Source organism: Octopus bimaculoides, chromosome 24 (genome assembly GCF_046866305.1).
Source record: "Octopus bimaculoides isolate indiv1 chromosome 24, ASM4686630v1, whole genome shotgun sequence".
Classification (NCBI taxonomy): domain Eukaryota; kingdom Metazoa; phylum Mollusca; class Cephalopoda; order Octopoda; family Octopodidae; genus Octopus; species Octopus bimaculoides.
This window is the reverse complement of record NC_142951.1, coordinates 27,187,302-27,202,301: the sequence shown is the minus strand read 5'-3', so window position 1 is coordinate 27,202,301 and position 15,000 is coordinate 27,187,302. Positions and strand designations below refer to the sequence as shown.

At 35.9% G+C, this 15,000-nt stretch overlaps 1 protein-coding gene across 5 annotated transcripts in view; it reads right to left on the bottom strand.

Moving 5' to 3' along the window:
* LOC106877588 (SANT and BTB domain regulator of class switch recombination) overlaps positions 1-15,000 on the bottom strand; it is a 40,572-nt gene that overhangs the window by 24,284 nt on the left and 1,288 nt on the right. For 2 of the 5 annotated variants that reach the window (XM_089340985.1, XM_089340983.1), the window contains exons 2-7: positions 6,874-7,165; positions 5,770-5,938; positions 4,596-4,627; positions 4,346-4,380; positions 2,245-2,285; positions 62-256 (exon numbers count right to left, since the gene is read on the bottom strand). In XM_089340985.1, coding sequence (XP_089197111.1) covers positions 62-256; positions 2,245-2,285; positions 4,346-4,380; positions 4,596-4,627; positions 5,770-5,938; positions 6,874-7,122 — 721 coding nt within the window. In that variant the 5' untranslated portion in view covers positions 7,123-7,165. Of the gene's footprint in view, positions 1-61; positions 257-2,244; positions 2,286-4,345; positions 4,381-4,595; positions 4,628-5,769; positions 5,939-6,873; positions 7,180-8,294; positions 8,527-15,000 lie in introns of those variants that run through there. The other 3 variants (XM_089340984.1, XM_089340982.1, XM_089340986.1) reach the window with 3 other exon arrangements.

Genomic DNA, 15,000 nt, shown 5'->3' with positions numbered 1-15,000 from the left:
TGACAAAGACTTGCTCCACAGATATTAATTTCTGTCTGCCTCTTCTAACACTGCTACTTACCGATACCCAAAACTGGCTCCGCATTCGGTAGGTTCCTCTTGGCATATCTGATCAACCAATCGAAAATCTGGATATCACAATGGACTGAAATATCAAAATCTTCTCTCAGTTGTTGAGGGTCTGCAGACAGATATTCTTTGAAGTATTTCATTTCTTCAATCAAAATATTGCGAGGGCACTGGAAGTGTTGTTCAACTGCAGAGCACAGGAAGACAAAAGAAATTATTGAATGGAAATAAATGAAAATATTTTGGATCAACACTCACATATTTTATATACATTGCCATGTAAAAGCACCCATGCAGAGCCATATAAAAGTACCCAGCACACTCTGAAAAGTGGAAATCATGCCAAGGGAGATTGGAACCTGGTACAGCTTCTCAGCTTGCCACCTCTGGTCAAACTGTCCAGCCTAGACCAGAATGGACAACAGATGTTAAATGATAATGATGATGATGAATTATTATTATTACTCTTTATTATTATTATTATTATTATTATTATTATTATTAGTAGTAGTAGTAGTAGTAGTAGTAGTAGTAGTAGTAGTAGTAGATTGACAAATTTATTGCTTGAACCAGTTGAAGACACACGAGATGTCGAAATATCGTTCACTAGATAACAAATGGCACTCTTCTTTTAATTTTGACATATTATTATTATTAGTAATAATAATAATAAAAATAATAATAATAATAAGGCAGCAAGCTGACAGAATCATTAGCATGCCAGGCAAAGCGCTTTGTGGTATTTTGTCTGTGGCTATGTTCTGAGTTCAAATTCTGCCAAGGTCAACTTTGCTTTTCATCGTTTCAAGGGTTGATGAAATAAGTACCAGTTGGGCACTGGGATTAACATAATCAACTAATTCCCTCCCCCCACCAAATTTCAGGCCTTGTGCCTTCAGTAGAAAGAATTATTATTATTATTATTATTATTATTATTATTTTGTCTGTCGTTGTCGACGATGACCGAGGACATCACATGAGAGAAGAAGGCAAGTCGCAGTGTTTTCTGGCTGTCGTTGATTAGTCCAATGCTTGTTTGGAAGGCTCTACCATAGGTTGGGCCCTGGTGGCCTGCTGGGACTGAAGGCAAAAGAGTTGACCAGTCAGGTGGTACTGGCAACGGCCACGCTCAAATGGTGTTTTTTTACGTGCCACCTGCACAGAAGCCAGTCCAGCGGCACTGGCAATGACCTTGCTCGAATGCTTTTTCACGTGCCACTGGCACAGGTGCCAGTAAGGCGACACTGGGAACGATCACGCTCAAATGGTGCTATTTACGTGCCACCGGCACTGAAGCCAGATAGCTGCTCTGGCAATGATCACGCTCGTATGGTGCTGTTAGCGCTCCACCGGCATGGGTGCCAGTCATCGAATTTGGTTCAATATATATATATATATATATATATATATATATATGTCAGACGGGACCTTGATGACTGCCATGAGGGAGGAAAGTATACTAGTCCTTATATATTTAATACTCAATATTTCATATATTCAATAAGACATTCAATACTTCATTTCATTTTACTATTTATATTATATATTCCATATTCTATATCCCACATTAATTTTATAAGAATATAAGTAAAACATAAAAAACAGAGTTGGAACTCTTTTAAATAATATATTCCTCTATACAAGATCATACAAAACCCTTTTTTATATATTTTTTTCATATATATATATATATATATATATATACACACATACATATATACACACACCACATTGCCATGAATGACACGCATGACTAACCATCAAAGTACTCCATAACCTTGAACCCTTTTCCATCAAAAACCATTCTGACCATCTCATCTATTCTTTACATTTATTTTTCATAATATTTAACGATCACTCCCTAAATATACACCACAAACCCTGCCTCGTTAATCTATCGGTCAACTACTAACACGCATATGAACCAACATCATGTACATCTTATAATACCGAACCACTTCATGTGACCTGAAGAGGTTTCTTCTGCCCTGTAGGAAGCATTCGATTCCATTACATCTTTCCCCACCCACTAGGGAGCAGTGCAGAAGTAAGCTGAAGTGATCGTCGTCCTAAATGAAGCTTCCACTACATGGACGTCCACATGGTGGTGGTGGGATTGAGAGTTTTGCACTTTTCATGGCTGGTATTTGAACATCAATTCTCTGATTTATTTACCATCTTTGGCTTCATCATAAACTCTGATTATCATCATTGACCTGAAACAAGAAAATATATATAAACATGTGTGTGTGTGTGTGTGTATATATATATATATATATATATATATATATATATATATATAATATATATAAATATAAACCCATCATTTTTTTTCACGCTGATTACTTGATAAATTCTTATAAAGATTTTATCCTTACATTATATTATATATATATATATGTAGTGAAACTACCTCCCGCCATTAGATACAAACTACTAACGCCATTACATACAATCTTCTCATTTAAATATAAATAAATGCGAGCGTAGTAGAGAACCCATTCCTTGTCCATCACGTGACTGATCATTATTCGAATCGGCAACTTCTTCGAACCGTTCCCGCCAGAACGCAAACTGACCAATCACGGCCCCTGATAAGGTCACGTGATGGAGTAAAATTCTGAAGGCATTTGGAACCCTCTTAACGCTATATATAGATCAACTCATACCCCACAAATTTGTCTCGGTCCAGTTTCTCTTTGAGAACTGTTCCGTGTACCACACGACAGCAGCAGCAGCCAGCGACCACTTCAGCAGCTTCGTCCAGCCACGATGACCTCCGCCGTCGCCACATCAGCAACAAGAGTCTACTACTACTATCCAGCATCATCATCATGACCAACACGATTCTACGAGCACCTACCAAGCAGCCTCTACGCTACCAGCGTCAACACGATTTACTATGTACACCAAACCAAACTCCGCGGCACATCTCTCTCTTCGATTCTGTTAGGTGACTCAGCTTCACCACGGTAAATAAACAGACAAGAAATTCTCAGCCAGCGATGAACATCTGTATAACAAGAATCAAGGCCCTGGCATCGACGCCAAAACACAACTAGTGATAAGCTCTGCCACACTCAGCCTTTCCTCACTTTCACATACAGAACTTTTCCTATAGTGTACTAACGATCTGGTATAATTGCTCACGTGTTATTGACTCTCTTTCTATCTGCTGTAAACACTCATACACACATGTATCACTCACATACACACTTTTCTTTGTATGACGGCCTGTCTTTGATTATGTTATTATATGTCGCATTCACACTCTCACACAGACATACATCTTTAACGCTACAATAAATATATCTGTTATTCATCTTATACGGTTGTGGTCTTTCATTACTGGTCATCTATGTTATCGTCGCATAACATATTATATATATCCTCTTTGATATATATATTTGTATGTTCGACCGTGTGACGCGTTTAAATAAAAGGAGTCCTCGGTTTTTCCATTCGTCACCATTGCTCCTTTTATGAGTTCGCACAGTCATCCCTTACATATATATATATATGTAAAGGTTATGAAGGGTATTGGAGTCAACCAAACCCTAAAGTTACAGGTAATACCGAGTAAGTGCTGTATACCGACTAGTTTTGCCCCTGTCATTGTATCAACATGAGTGGGGGATATAACGTAGGTCGTGTATTAGCGTGTGTATGTATATAAAGAAAGAAAAAGATAAAGAGACCAATGGCAAAGTTAGAATTATATAATTCTAACTTTGCCATTGGTCTCTTTATCCTTTTCTTTCTTTATACATATATATATATATATATATATATATATATATATATGCTTCTTATTCGGATATAAGATGGAAAAAAGTGGTGGGTGACATTCCAAGCATGGCTCTTCCTCAGAAAGAGGAAAGAAGAAAGGTCCAGAGAGAATATATAGTTACACATACTTTCACACACACACATGTGTGTTTGTTCATATCCCAACACCACGCACACACACTGTGTCTTTGAATTCACTTGTGCCACATTCTTGACAAATAACATGTTGTCTGATGATTCACTTCCATTGTGACTCACTTTTAATCATAGTTATGGGCTTCATAAGGGTCAAAAGCAACTGGAGGGGTCATTTTAGACAACAATGTGAAGAAGACATTGCAAGTAATAGTTGTGGACACGGTAGACAAAGAATGAAATAGAAAGGTAGACAAAGAGAAAGAGAGAGAGGACAGATAGAAATGTAGAGATAAATAATAAAGAATAAATAAATAATAAAGAATCTGCTTGAAAGAAAGTCAGAACTTACACTTTTTCTGTTATGTCTTCTGGGATGAATGTAGGCTGAAAAAGGAAAGTAAATACTTATAAGAAGATTCAGAAAGGGATACCATGAAAATGGGATCGATAAAATAGGCACCAGTTGAGGATTGGGGTCGATGTAATCAACTTATCCCCTCCCCCAGACAGCTGACACGTGACGGCAGCAGCTGCTGCACATAAAGCTCAATAACGCTCTAATGCATGGACAAACTGCAACAAAAAGGAAAAGTCTTTACCTTCTCTGTATGATGTTCTTTATCTTTAAAGCCTGCAACAAAAATATTCCAATTCTTAATACTCTGTGTGTGTGTGTGTGTGTGTGTAATTTGATAATAAAACCTACAAGGTCTTGTTAAATACAACTACCCAGGTTTCCTAGTCGAAACATTAATTTATTACCATTTTTCTAGCTGAGACCAAGACCATTTGTCAATTGCTTTTTTTTAAGCAGATGACATTCAAAACAAAAAGGACTCTGATAAAGAAGAAGACAAAAAGAAGAACGCAAGGGAGATAACCAACATTACAATAACCCAATGTCGTTACAATAAACAGATGTAAGTAAGATATTATTGGTTTACTGTGTTGTCTGCTGGTCTATTTTTAAATTCCACCAAGATGTATTTCTTAAGATGTGAACATACAGAAAAAGTCTCATTTCTGGAATTTACGTAATCATTGGAGGCTCTCAAGTTCCTTAACCCTTTTGTTACCAACCCAGCTGAAACCGATTCTGGCTCTGTAGTACAAATGTCTTGTTTTCAAAAGTTCCGAATTAAAATCTTCCACCAAACCTTAGTCACAATTTATGTTCCTAACACCTGCTTAAATGATAACTAAGTTATTTTACTAAATTCTTTGTTATGTTTAACCCTTTTGATGCCAACCCACACGAAACTGCCTCTGGCTCTGTAGTACAAATGACTTGTTTTCAAAAGTTCTGAATTAAAATCTTCCACCAAACCTTAGTCACAATTTAAGTTCCTCACACTAGATTAATGATAATTGAGTTATTTTACTAAATTCTTTGTTACATTTAAAATAATTAAAAGAAACACAGAACATCTCAAAATAAATACGGTAACGAAAGGGTTAAGGGATATAGTTTTCCAAGAGAGCACACTGAACATCATTTGGACCTGTTAATACAGGGGTCTGGCTCTGGAGAAAATTTCCAATTTGGTGTCGGATTTGGTCCCTTTGCCTTTAATCCTCCAGATTAATGCTAAGACTCGTGGTGCCTAAAATTTGAAAAATGGTTGTTATATCTGGATTCAAATTAATATTTACACTGACCAATACATTTGGAAAATATTTTATAATAATACTGGCCCCCAATTGCCCTCGAGGTTCTTTTTCCTGTTACTGTAACCATAAACAGATAATAGGGACCAAGTAGATATAACTGACCTTTGAATTTTGGATGTCCAATTGGGGCTTTTTTGGTGAGGAGGGGGTCAATGCTTGACCCTTGAATTTCTTGTGGGGGCAACTGTTGATGATTCAAACCTTCAGAAGGGTAGTTATTCGGATTCATGTGTTTGTCCTTAATGAGGAGTTCTTCAAAACGGTGAGCACACTGCAAAGTGTAATTTGTACAGCGATATGAAAGAGAAAAAAAAAATTGTTAATACTTCTCATAATCACCATCACCATCATCATCGTTGTTGTCATCGTCATCATCGCTGTCATCATGTCATCATCATCATCATCATCATCATCATCATCATCATCATCACCATCACCATCATCACCATCATACTTATCTTCATCACCCCCACAATCATCAATGTACACATCATCCGCATATTCACTGGTGTCATATAGGCGTAGAAGTGGCTGTGTGGTAAGTAGCCTGCTTACCAACCACATGGTCCCAGGTTCAGTCCTACTGTGTGGCACTTTGGGCAGGTGTCTTCTACTATAGCCTCGGGCTGACCAAAGCCTTGTGAGTGGATTTGGTAGACGGAAACTGAAAGAAGCTCGTTGTATATATATATATATATATATATATATATATATAGGTAAATTGAAATTTAGAGGTAATACTTGACAATTGTAAGCACCTGTGTATTCCAGCTAGTGGTTGCGGTGAAAGAATAAATTGTAAATCCTTTGGATTTACAATTTATTGTTATTTTTGGGATTTACAATTTATTGTTATTTTCTGGATTTACAATTTATATATATATATATATATATATATATATATATATATATGTTTGTGTGTATATGTGTATATATGTATATCTGTATGTGTGTATATATGTATGTGTGTATATGTGTATTTAACATATGTATATACATACATATATTAAATTTGCTGTTTTGAATGAGATAGCATAACAGTTAATCATTGCTTAGAACTCCATGTAAATTCTGCCCTCATACATATATATATATATGTGTGTGTGTGTGTGTGGAGAGAGAGAGAGACAGACTGATAAACAGACGGACAGACAGACAACAGACAGACTAAGGTAAATTGAGAAGAAAAAAATGCCAGGAACCTACTTGAAGAGGTGTTGTATGTGGAACCATGCGAGAAATGGTGTTCCAATCTTTATGATCAGAAGTGAGGAAATCTTCACACTCCATAAAACGTTTGAGGATCAAATCCAGAGTTATTCCAGTAAAAGATTGAGGGTCAATGTTTGCGACTGTGGTGGCTGTGGCGGTAGTACTGGATACAACTGTGGTAGAATTGGTATTGGTGTTAGTAGAAGCAATGGTAGAGGTGGTAGTAGTGGCAGCTGTGTACATATCTGCTTCTTTCTTCTGCTCAATCTTAGACTTCTGAGACCAACTGAAAGAGAAACACTGAGAGGAGATAAAATGATGATTTCCTCATCACCATCATCATCAGCAACAACAACAACAACAACGTCTTAATATCCACTTTTTCATGCCTGTTTTATGTTCTGAGTTCAAATTCTGCCGTGGTCGACTTTGCCGTTCATCATTTCGGGGGTTGATAAAATAAATACGTACCGGTTGAACACTAGGGTCAATTTAATCAACTAAGTCCCTCTCCCAAAACTTGCTGGCCTAGTGCCTAAATTTGAAACCAGCACCCTCTTTTTCAGCTTTGTATGGATTATATAGAATTTGTTGAGACAGATTTTTTATGTGTATCATCATCATCATCATCGTCGTTTAACGTCCGCTTTCCATGCTAGCATGGGTTGGACGATTTGACTGAAGACTGGTGGCCCAGGAGGCGACACCAGGCTCCAATCTGATTTATCAATTAGAAAATGGAGGATAATATGCTGAACCCAACTACTTGCAGACAATGTATCCCGTTGAATTCATTAACTTAATTCAACACTAGTGTAGCAATAATTGGGTACCCTCCCAGCAGTATACTGGATAGATACTATCCCTTAGTGGGTTGAACCCTCAACCCCTAACTCTCTCGCACTATATGTATATATATATATATATATATATATATATATATAATTAAGGGATCAGCAAGCATTTGCTTCACCATATACCGAAGTTCAGAAATAGCAGCTAAAAAAGCTGAGACTCCAACAGATAGCTGTTGGAGTCTCAGCTTTTTTAGCTGCTATTTCTGAACTTCGGTATATGGTGAAGCAAATGCTTGCTGATCCCTTAATTATGTTTATAAATGTATGGGAACTTTTAAATAAGTTCTCCACCGATAATGGTGCTTACATACCGAAGGGCTTGGTAAAAATTATTAATTGTTGATTTATTAATAAATTAATAAATTGATAAATCTTTACCCTTTTAATTTATATATATATATATATATATATATATATATATATATATATATACATATATATATAGAGAGAGAGATACACACACATAAACATGTTTATATATATTATATGTATTTGTATATTTGTGTGTGTGTGTGTCTGTATGTCTGTGTTTTTATCATAACAAAACTCTGTATTTACCTTATAATTAGTAAACGACCAACTGTGGACCAATATAGTAAAGAATAAGCGCATTTCACAAATCTCTTACATGATTGGTCAGGCAACAGCAATTAATTTTCTGTAATAAGGGGTGGGGGAGATGGGTTACTTTAACTCCCATCAGTTGTAGGGAGACAGTTAAAATTCACTTCACAACTTATCCGAGCACATTGCGGCCATCTTTTGATTATTGTTTGTTTTGTATCCTAGCAACAAACCCAGCCAATGTGAGTAATTGTTATATTATATATGTTAATGTAGGTCAGTTATTGGACTGGAAATTATTCTGTCCCTTTCTAGTCAGTTATTTGCATAAAGCATGCATATATGTATATATGTATATATATATATATATATATATATATACATGTATATATGTATATATATGTATGTATATATATATATATGAATATGTATGTATGTATATATATATACACACACACACACACACACACACATATATATATATATATATATATATATATATATATATACATCCATACATATACATATATATACATGTATATATGTATATGTGTATATATATGTATATGTATGTATATATATATATGAATATGTATGTATGTATATATGTGTGTATATATGAATATATATGTATACACACACATATATATATGCATATATATCATCATCATCATCGTTTAACGTCCGCTTTCCATGCTAGCATGGGTTGGACGATTTGACTGAGGACTGGTGAAACCGGATGGCAACACCAGGCTCCAATCTAATTTGGCAGAGTTTCTACAGCTGGATGCCCTTCCTAACGCCAACCACTCAGAGAGTGTAGTGGGTGCTTTTACGTTTCACCCGCACGAAAACGGCCACGCTCAAAATGGTGTCTTTTATGTGTCACCCGCACAAGAGCCAGTCCAGGGGCACTGGCAACGATCTCGGTCGAAAACCCTACAAAGGCCAGTCAGGCGGTACTGGCAACGGTCACGCTCAGGATGGTACATCTTATGTGCCACCATATATGTATATATATATATATATATATATATATAATAATATTATTAGGGACAAAATCCAAAATTACAGGTAAAAAACTCAATTAAAATCAATTTATAAAAAATTAAATTGAGCCTTATAGATAAAGTATATATAAAATATATATAGTTTTAGGGAAAATAACCAATTTTCAAGAACTCATCGATGAAAATCCACTATCACATATAGAAAAATTAATAATTAAAAGCACAATAAATGAGTATAATATAAAGTAAAGTAAATATCATAAGATAAATATAATAAAAAGATTACACGTGTTTCATAACCAATTTTCAAATAGAAAAGAAATTTAAATCGATTAAAATCAATTGAAATTATCTAAAATAAGTTCTATTCAAAAATATAGCTACTCGTCAGATCGTAAGTAGAACAATAATTAGATATATATCTCAACCAACAATAAGTACCAAATGAATTAATATGATATACTTATTATATAAAGATAGAAAAATTATTTAAAAAATATCATAATATCAAAATAATAACCATTCAATAATCATCCCTTCATCCATAATAATAACATGTATATTATATACAAAAAACATCTTACCTAAATTATCATTGTTTTAAATTATCATTGTTTTATATAATAAGTATATCATATTAATTCATTTGGTACTTATTGTTGGTTGAGATATATATCTAATTATTGTTCTACTTACGATCTGACGAGTAGCTATATTTTTGAATAGAACTTATTTTAGATAATTTCAATTGATTTTAATCGATTTAAATTTCTTTTCTATTTGAAAATTGGTTATGAAACACGTGTAATCTTTTTATTATATTTATCTTATGATATTTACTTTACTTTATATTATACTCATTTATTGTGCTTTTAATTATTAATTTTTCTATATGTGATAGTGGATTTTCATCGATGAGTTCTTGAAAATTGGTTATTTTCCCTAAAACTATATATATATATATATATATATATATATATATATGTATATATATATATATCTCTATACATATATATATATGTGTGTGTGTGTGTGTTTGTGTGTGTGTATATATATATATACGGCAAGAAAATGGAGAGGATATAAAATCAACAGACATCAGCCGGAAAGATTCAATTATATCTATTTATTCAATTGTATTGGATGAATAGAGTGGAGGCAGGTGGCTTAGTGGTTAGGGTGTCAGCATCATGATCGCAAGATTGTGGTTTCGATTCCTGGACCGGGCGATGCATTGTGTTCTTGAGCAAAACACTTCATTTCACGTTGCTCCAGTCCACTCAGTTGGCAAAAATGAGTAACGCTGCGATGGATTGGCGTCCTGTCAAGCTGGGGAACACATACGCCATTGAAACCAGGAAACCGGGCCCATGAGCCTGGCTAGGTTTTAAAAGGACACATTTATTTATTGGATGAATATACACACATGTATGAGTGATACAGATTAACGAGTGAGAAAAAGTTGGTAACTGCAAAGACAAGGGTATGAATACATACAAGTATATAGAAACAAATGAGCAAAAATATAAATGGGTCTGCAGGTACTAATTCCTTATGGCTGGTTCTGCCTAGAGGCAACAAAATCTTCCAGGTTATCTCCATCACTTCAATGTTATACAGGGACGAACAGACAAGGCTTGGGTGATGGATGTGCCCCTAGGCTTCTTCAGAGGGTCTAAGTAGTTGAGGCGGGGGGTGGGGCTGCAGCTAACACATATAAAAGTCAGTTAAGAATAGATAAGGTGTGCTTACCCTTTTAAATAGAGTAAAAATAAGAATGAGAGCAAAAACAAGAAGACAAATGAAATACAGCAGAGTACAATAATGTGGGAAATAGCAAGGGGAAATAAGGTACAGCGAAATCGGGATGGCACCTGTGCCCAGCGTCGCCTTCCTGGCACTTGTGCCGGTAGCACGTGTAAAGACATTCGAGTGAGATCGTTGCCAGTGCTGCTGGACTGGCTCCTGTGCAGGTAGCAGGTAAAATACACCATTTTGAGTGTGGCCGTTGCCAGTACCGCCTGACTGGCCTTTGTGCAGGTGGCATGTAAAAAGCACCCACTACACTCTCTGAGTGGTTGGCGTTAGGAAAGGCATCCAGCTGTAGAAACTCTGCCAGATCAGATTGGAGCCTGGTGTAGCCATCTGGTTCACCAGTCCTCAGTCAAATCGTCCAACCCATGCTAGCATGGAAAGCGTATGTTAAACGATGATGATGATGATGATGATGTGATATACTTCTGTGAAAATAGGTGTGCTGAAGAAACAGTAGATAAAAGGAAAGAGAAAGTAATGGAATCAAATAAAAATAGAGATTGTATGCCATTATGGAATGCTCTGTAATATAAACTGGAGCACAATTCTCTTACTTGTTGTTCTTGATCACTAATAAAGAAGCCAGAATTTCAATAACGTAGATTGTGTTTACATGTATATATTGGCTATTTGCTAGGTTTGTAAAGTAAACTGTACACCATTATTACAGGCTGACCATTGTCTGTAGATTGTCCATATAGATGGATTTGAAAGCTGTAAACTGTGCACTGTTGTTATTGACTGTGCTCTGGTATTATTCATTGTGTTACGTATATGCCACATATAGCAACTATACAAAGCTGTAAACTGAACGATATTATCATTCTCAATAAACTTACGAATGGGCTAAAGTAAATTACGGTTATGTGTTTGTTTTGCAAAATTCCTGATGTGAAATTGTGTGTTGAAACAGATATTGTTATATTTCGGGATGGTCATTTTCTTTTTTGCTAATTAACCACAGTATGTGAAGTTAATTGTCAGAAAAAAAGAAAAAAAAAATGACCATGGCTGTGTGGTAAGTAGCTTGCTTATGAACCACATGGTTCTGGGTTCAGTCCCACTGTGTGGCACCTTGGGCAAGTGTCTTCTATTATAGCCTCGGGCCGACCAAAGCCTTGTGAGTGGATTTGGTAGACGGAAACTGAAAGAAGCCCGTCATATATATGTATATATATGTATGTGTGTGTGTGTATATGTTTGTGTGTCTGTGTTTGTCCCCCCAACATCGCTTGACAACTAATGCTGGTGTGGTTACGTCCCCGTAACTTAGTAGTTCGGCAAAAGAGACTGATAGAATAATTACTAGGCTTACAAAGAATAAGTCCTGGGATCGATTTGCTCGACTAAAGGCGGTGCTCCAGCATGGCCGCAGTCAAATGACTGAAACAAGTAAAAGAGTAAAAGAGTATCTCCAAATATAACAATATTAAAGAATATTATATTATCAAAATATGCATTTATCATTTTTATCTTTATTTGACTAAATTCCTTATACAATGTCTTTATATTTATCATGCCCAGGACATAAAGGCTTAAAACTGCCCTGAAATTTACTGAAACAACAAAAGTTTTCTCACAGAGAAAGGAACTTATGGTGTTTAACCCTTTCCTTCCCATCCCCAGTTTCATGGGTCTTAATGTAACCCTAGTTCTTATCATTTAACATCCATTTTCCATGCCAGCATAGGTTGCAGAGGTTGGACAGAGCTGGCAAGCAGGTTCCAGTCTGGTTTCACTTGGTTTCTATGGCTGGATGCTCTTCCTAACACCAAACACTTCACAGTGTGTGTGCAAGGTGCTTTTAATAAGGCACTGACCCGAGCACTTATATGTGGTGCCAGCTCAAGTGCTTTTTATATAACACTGGTACAAAGATCTTGCAGGCCAACCCTCGTTACCAGACGACAGTTACCTTAACACTTCTGTTGTGGAGGACAGGGTCCCCTTGAGTACAGCGAGGCACCAGATATCTCAGCCCTTTCCCATCTCATCTCATCTGAATGGTTCAGCATCCTGAGGTTGTCCTTTAGTACTTCGTCCCACGTCTTCCTGGGTCTCCCTCTTCTACGAGTTCCATCCACTTTGAGAGGTCGGCACTTCTTTATCGAGCTGTCAACATGGCAGCAATTTCAGAAATCACACAACTAGAATATATACACTTGCATGGGAGTACAGAATATCTTCAGAACTGGGCCGACACACCATCAATGTTTTTGGTATCTGGTCACACACTGGCCTTTTCCATTCTTATTTCTCCTACCCATTCTATTCCAAAATCTACTGTGGTATAAATGGCGTATTCTATCTACATGACTGTTTTAGAATATCTTCAGGCATTTTTTTGTTTTCTTTTCTTTACTGTACACCCTGACCCGATGTTTTGTTCTGTACAGTCAGATATCTGCCTGCAGGAGATAAGGTATCGACTCTTGTTGGCCTACTTGTGATGCATTCCTCATTATTGTTCAGAGACATAAGCATTGGGAGATACAGTTTGGCAAATTTTGACATATTACAGATTCTTTGTTACTTGTGGGTTACTTAGTCATACGTTCATCTTTAAAATGTCAGTGAAGTGGAGTATGCAGTGTTTAAGCATACTGATGTTGATTGTGTGTATGCGTATGTGTGTATGCGTATGTGTGCATGCATGTGTCTATATAATTATATATATATATATGTATGCACACACACATAATTATATCTATCTGTCTATCTTTCTATCTATCTATTTATCTGTCTTTATTATTCCTATTCAAGAATGTTGTTGACATCAGCTTAGCTGGCCAAAACTTTGAAGTCACTGTCAACAACATTCTTGTATAAGAATAATAAATTTGTACTCTAAAAAAGTATAGAGTAACCCATCAGATTAACGCAAAATTGTTTTTATAACTGAATGTAAAAGCAAACATTAATATCTATCTACTTACCTATCTATCCATCTATCTATCTATCTATCTATCTATTTGTCCTTGGGTAGCAACTGTTATTTCCTATTTGCTTATTCTTAGAAAGTATGAAAGATGGCTTGTTTCCTTCAAACTTTGCTTTTCTTACAATATTTATTCAAACCTCAAAGAATCCCTTTCAACACATGGCTACGATGCTCCCCCACTACTCCTGCTCATCATTGGAGATGCACGTATTGTCAGCCACTAATGGACATGCTCGTAGTATTGAGCAGAATATTTGGCTATAATGATATTTATGCTTCAGCAACTCAATGCTGAATCTGTGTGAAATGTAATGGAAAATTGGTAAATTTCAAAACATTGATGTCCAGGTGACAAAAGCAAAGTTTGAAGGGAATAGTAGTCATTTCCTTAATGATGACGAGGATGAGCTGGCTCTGTATGTGGTAGATAAGTGGTTCTTAATTGGGGTCCATATAAGATTTTGTTGTTAAAATTTAACTGCAATAAATTGGTTTACTTTTAGAAAAACGCAAAATATTTAAATAATTATTTTTATAAAATTCCTAATGATATTTAATCATAGAAATGTAATATGATCTTTTAAACATCAAATGGGTAGAAATAAGACAGGAACGAATGGGATTCACGAGTAAAAAGTGGTTGAGAAACACTGTTTTAGATCTATATATGTAATTGAAACAATACCACTCTTTGCTCTACTTATTATATCTCCCACCTTCTCTATGTAACTCATGCCTCACGCTACCACTTAAACCAACCACTTCTCTGAAGTAATGAATTAGAAAGTGTAAGATTCAGAGACAGACAGACAGTTGTTTAGTATTGTCTGCCTGCCTGTTGCATTGTTGCCTCACGATATTACACCCCAACACATTCGATGATGTAAAGGGATGCCAAAGTGTGCCAGCACGTCTCAGTACTCAACAAAAGTGC